The following is a 3448-nucleotide window of genomic DNA, read 5'->3' as shown; positions in this document are numbered from 1 at the left end:
TATCTCAAATAAATTCTTGAACTTTCATTATATTTAGTAAGTGCTTATATATTTTCCTAAGCACTAATCTACTTATTCTCCTAATGCCTTTTCAAATTATGTTTTTGATTTTTATCACTTCCCACATTATTTGAAGTTAAAAAAAAAAGTTAGATTCTTAAATTGAATTAATGTTGCATTGGTTGTTTAAGATTCTATGATAATGGTTTTTATATTCTTGGGTATAATTTTGTCAAGAAGAAATTGTGTTCTGACTTTGTCCACCCTCAACAGCATCTGGGCTATTGAACGGTAAAGAAACTGCTCAAGAATGCGTCATAACTGGAGTTGGGTTGCTTGCTGGATCAACAATTTTGCTCCTCACTCTAGTTTGGGGAACTTGTGTCATTCTTGGCGGTCATCATTATTCCAATCAGTCGGGCCCTAATTCTTCATACCATAAAGAGCAAAACCATGTTGAGAAATTGTTATCAAAATCAAACGGTTTGTCTTCGTTTACCCGTTCTCGATTATTTACAGTTTGATTTTTAATTTTCTTATGTTACTTTTCCATTTATTGTGCTACAGGTTATGGTGTAGTGACAGATTTGGAAACATGCCATACTGCTTGGATCATGCTTGGTTCAGTGATTCCATTAATAATGATCCAAATTCCAAGAATTTTCAACTTACCTTATCTTGGGGAAAGGATTGTTATACTGACTACCCTTTTGGTTTCAGTCATTTTCCTTCTCTGTTACTTCTTCTATCAGGTATTAAAAATTGTGCACGCCATGTGTTTGATAAAAAGAATTGATAAGTAAAAATTAGATATTTGCTTTTGTTCCCTTGATCTCATGTTTGTGAAAGAGTATGTATGAAATGTCTCTAAAATTTTCCCCTTGATGCTCTTTTATCAGTTAATTGATTTCATAGTTAGAGAGGGAAATTAGGCTCTAGTAAAATTATGGTTCAACTATTGAGGTGAGGATTGATCTTCAGACGAAATGCTAGATGTTTAAATAGTCTCATCGTCAATCCAGTTCAAATACCGGTTTTACATATGAGAGGGTAACTAAGCAAGAATTTGGCATACTTAAAATCTGTTCTATATGGAAATATTTTACATTTACGCTATCTGATCATCCTTGGTAAATTCATATATGAGGATTTGCGTGCTTTGTCTACACGTTTTTACTTTCCACTTCGATTTTTATTTTTCTCATTCAAATTTTTCTTTCACAAATTGAGCAGTTCTTTGAGCCATGGATTCAAAAGAGACATTTGTCATACATAAAGCACGAGCACTTAGTTTTAGACGTTCTAAAACATGTGCAGAATCGTACAATGGGAAGCCTTCTAACTGACAACGGTTCGCCAAATGTGTCAGTTATTAGAAGGTACCTTTTGAGAACCATTTTTTTCCCCTCTTTTTTTGGTACTAATACTATAGTGCATAATCTTTAATAATTTTCTTTATTATTTGTTTGCAGGCTATTCTATGAAACAGACTGTGATGGAGACAAGTTCATCTCATTCCCTGAACTACAAGAATTTCTACAAGAAATCAGATCTGAAAATATACTATTGGATAACGATAATGAAACAACAGAGATGATGAAGGAATTTGATAATGACAATGACAATAAAATAACCATAGATGAATTTGTCAATGGAATGAAAAAATGGCTTGACGAGGCGAAAGGTACTTTGAATAAAAGATATCACTCGATTAAATCGATGAAAGGCTTATACCAGGTAATTAATCTTTATACTCGTACATTTTATTGCATCTAGTAGAAGAATTGAAAGCATTTTGTTATTCTGATTTATTTCCTCAAATGATCTCCTACAGGTTCTTAAACCTTGGATTGAAAAGAAAAGGGCAGAACGTGAAACGATGAGAATTCTAATTCCAAAACTTTTAGAACATCTACAAAGCATTGCGTATGGCGGTCTTTTGACAGAAGATGGAGCTCCAGATATATCTGCTATAAAAAGGTAAATTTTAGTAAATTATATGATAATTTTTGGAAGATTATATTTCGGCTAAACTAACTAATCCTAAATTTCAGGTTGTTCAAGGAGATTGATCTTGACAAAGATGACACCATATCATATCATGAATTGAGGAAACTGATGACTAATATGAGGTCTGGCATATTACCCTATGATGCGGATGCAGCAGCATCCAAAATAATGAAGGAACTTGATATGAGTGGAGATCATTTGATTGATGAGGAAGAATTTGTCACTGGATTGTCCAAATGGCTAAAGACAACTTCTAATCCATATGCTAGCTCCGAGAAGAGCGAAGAAGATGACTATAAAGTAAATACAACCTTCTCGAGTTTTCTATTTCTGAGACTGCTTTATCATTTCTTTTTATTCCTGATCCTTATGAAATCTTTGTAAATATTGTGCAGGAAACATGGGAACAGACTGACAAGCTGATAGAGGACAAGTTCACTGATAAATCACCACTTGCCTGGACGAAGGCTATAACTCTTTTGGTGCTCGGGATTGTTATATTAGGTCTTCTAGCTGAACCTCTTATTGATAGTGTTCGCAATTTATCCAAAACTGCAAGCGTCTCTTCGTTCCATATTGCCTTCATTTTCGTCCCATTGGCTACAAATGCTCGGATAACAATATCTCTGATCACTGAAGCCCGCCGAAAGAAACCAAAGCTTTCTTCCTTGACATTTTCTGAGGTTCGTCCCAATCCTTATCCTAATATATAATATGTAATTATCTTTGCATTTTGCTTATTGAATTTACACGGCTGTTTTGAATAATGCAGATATATGGTACTGTGTTCATGAACAACATTTTGGGCTTGGCAGTTCTTCTTTCCCTCATCTATTTTCGTGGTCTAACATGGAATTTCTCTGCCGAGGTTTTGATGGTTCTGGTTGTTTCTGTTATTATGGGATGCCTTGCCAGTTTTAGGAAAGTTTTCCCTGTTTGGACATCATTCTTGGCTTATTTGTTGTACCCAATGTCCTTGGTCCTGGTCTATGTTCTTGGTCATTTTAAGTAGTTGTCCTAGAGCTTGGAGCAGATTTTACAGGTTCATATTTGTAATAATGAGTAATTTAATATTCTTTGATTTTTTGTTCAATGTAAATAATGTGAAAAGTTGGTTAATTTATTATGAGATAAATTTTATTCAAATTTTGCATGATATTCCTTCACTTCTTTCCTAGTATCTTTTTATCACATTAGATTAGTGTTTTCCTTCCATCAGATGGAACCATTTATTTAAAAATTTTAATCCATGTTTACTCACAATTTAGTTGAAATGAAAGTTTTTTATCCGCAGCTTATTATTGTATTTATGTTTTGAACTTTATTCGTTGGGTTCTTACCTATAATTGTCAATTAATTAGCACAATTTTCGATGTCTATAAAAATAATCTATTAGCATGTTTTGAAATGAGGAACGATATTTAGTTGTATTTGTTGT

General features: G+C 33.3%; 1 protein-coding gene across 1 annotated transcript; it reads left to right on the top strand.

Moving 5' to 3' along the window:
* Positions 1-216: 216 nt before the first annotated feature.
* Positions 217-3152, top strand: LOC111395607 (sodium/calcium exchanger NCL2-like). The gene is made up of 8 exons (XM_023021680.1): positions 217-483; positions 568-752; positions 1234-1379; positions 1473-1737; positions 1835-1980; positions 2055-2310; positions 2406-2693; positions 2783-3152. The coding sequence occupies exons 2-8, from the start codon at positions 615-617 to the stop codon at positions 3020-3022; spliced, it is 1479 nt and encodes a 492-aa protein (XP_022877448.1). The 5' UTR covers positions 217-483; positions 568-614; the 3' UTR covers positions 3023-3152.
* The last annotated feature ends 296 nt before the right edge of the window (positions 3153-3448 follow it).

The sequence above is a fragment of the Olea europaea genome, chromosome 6, assembly GCF_002742605.1.
Source record: "Olea europaea var. sylvestris chromosome 6, O_europaea_v1, whole genome shotgun sequence".
In the NCBI taxonomy this organism is placed as follows: Eukaryota; Viridiplantae; Streptophyta; class Magnoliopsida; order Lamiales; family Oleaceae; genus Olea; species Olea europaea.
The sequence above is the reverse complement of the archived record's forward strand: the minus strand, read 5'-3'. Positions and strand labels throughout refer to the sequence as shown.

What these genes read in the sequence shown, in the direction of transcription:
- LOC111395607 (XM_023021680.1), top strand. Translation starts at nt 615, where the DNA reads ATGCTTGGTTCAGTGATTCCATTAATAATGATCCAAATTCCAAGAATT. An exon ending in AATGTGTCAGTTATTAGAAG is followed by an intron (nt 1,380 to 1,472) that starts GTACCTTTTGAG and finishes ATTTGTTTGCAG; the next exon opens with GCTATTCTATGAAACAGACT. An exon ending in GCGAAGAAGATGACTATAAA is followed by an intron (nt 2,311 to 2,405) that starts GTAAATACAACC and finishes AATATTGTGCAG; the next exon opens with GAAACATGGGAACAGACTGA.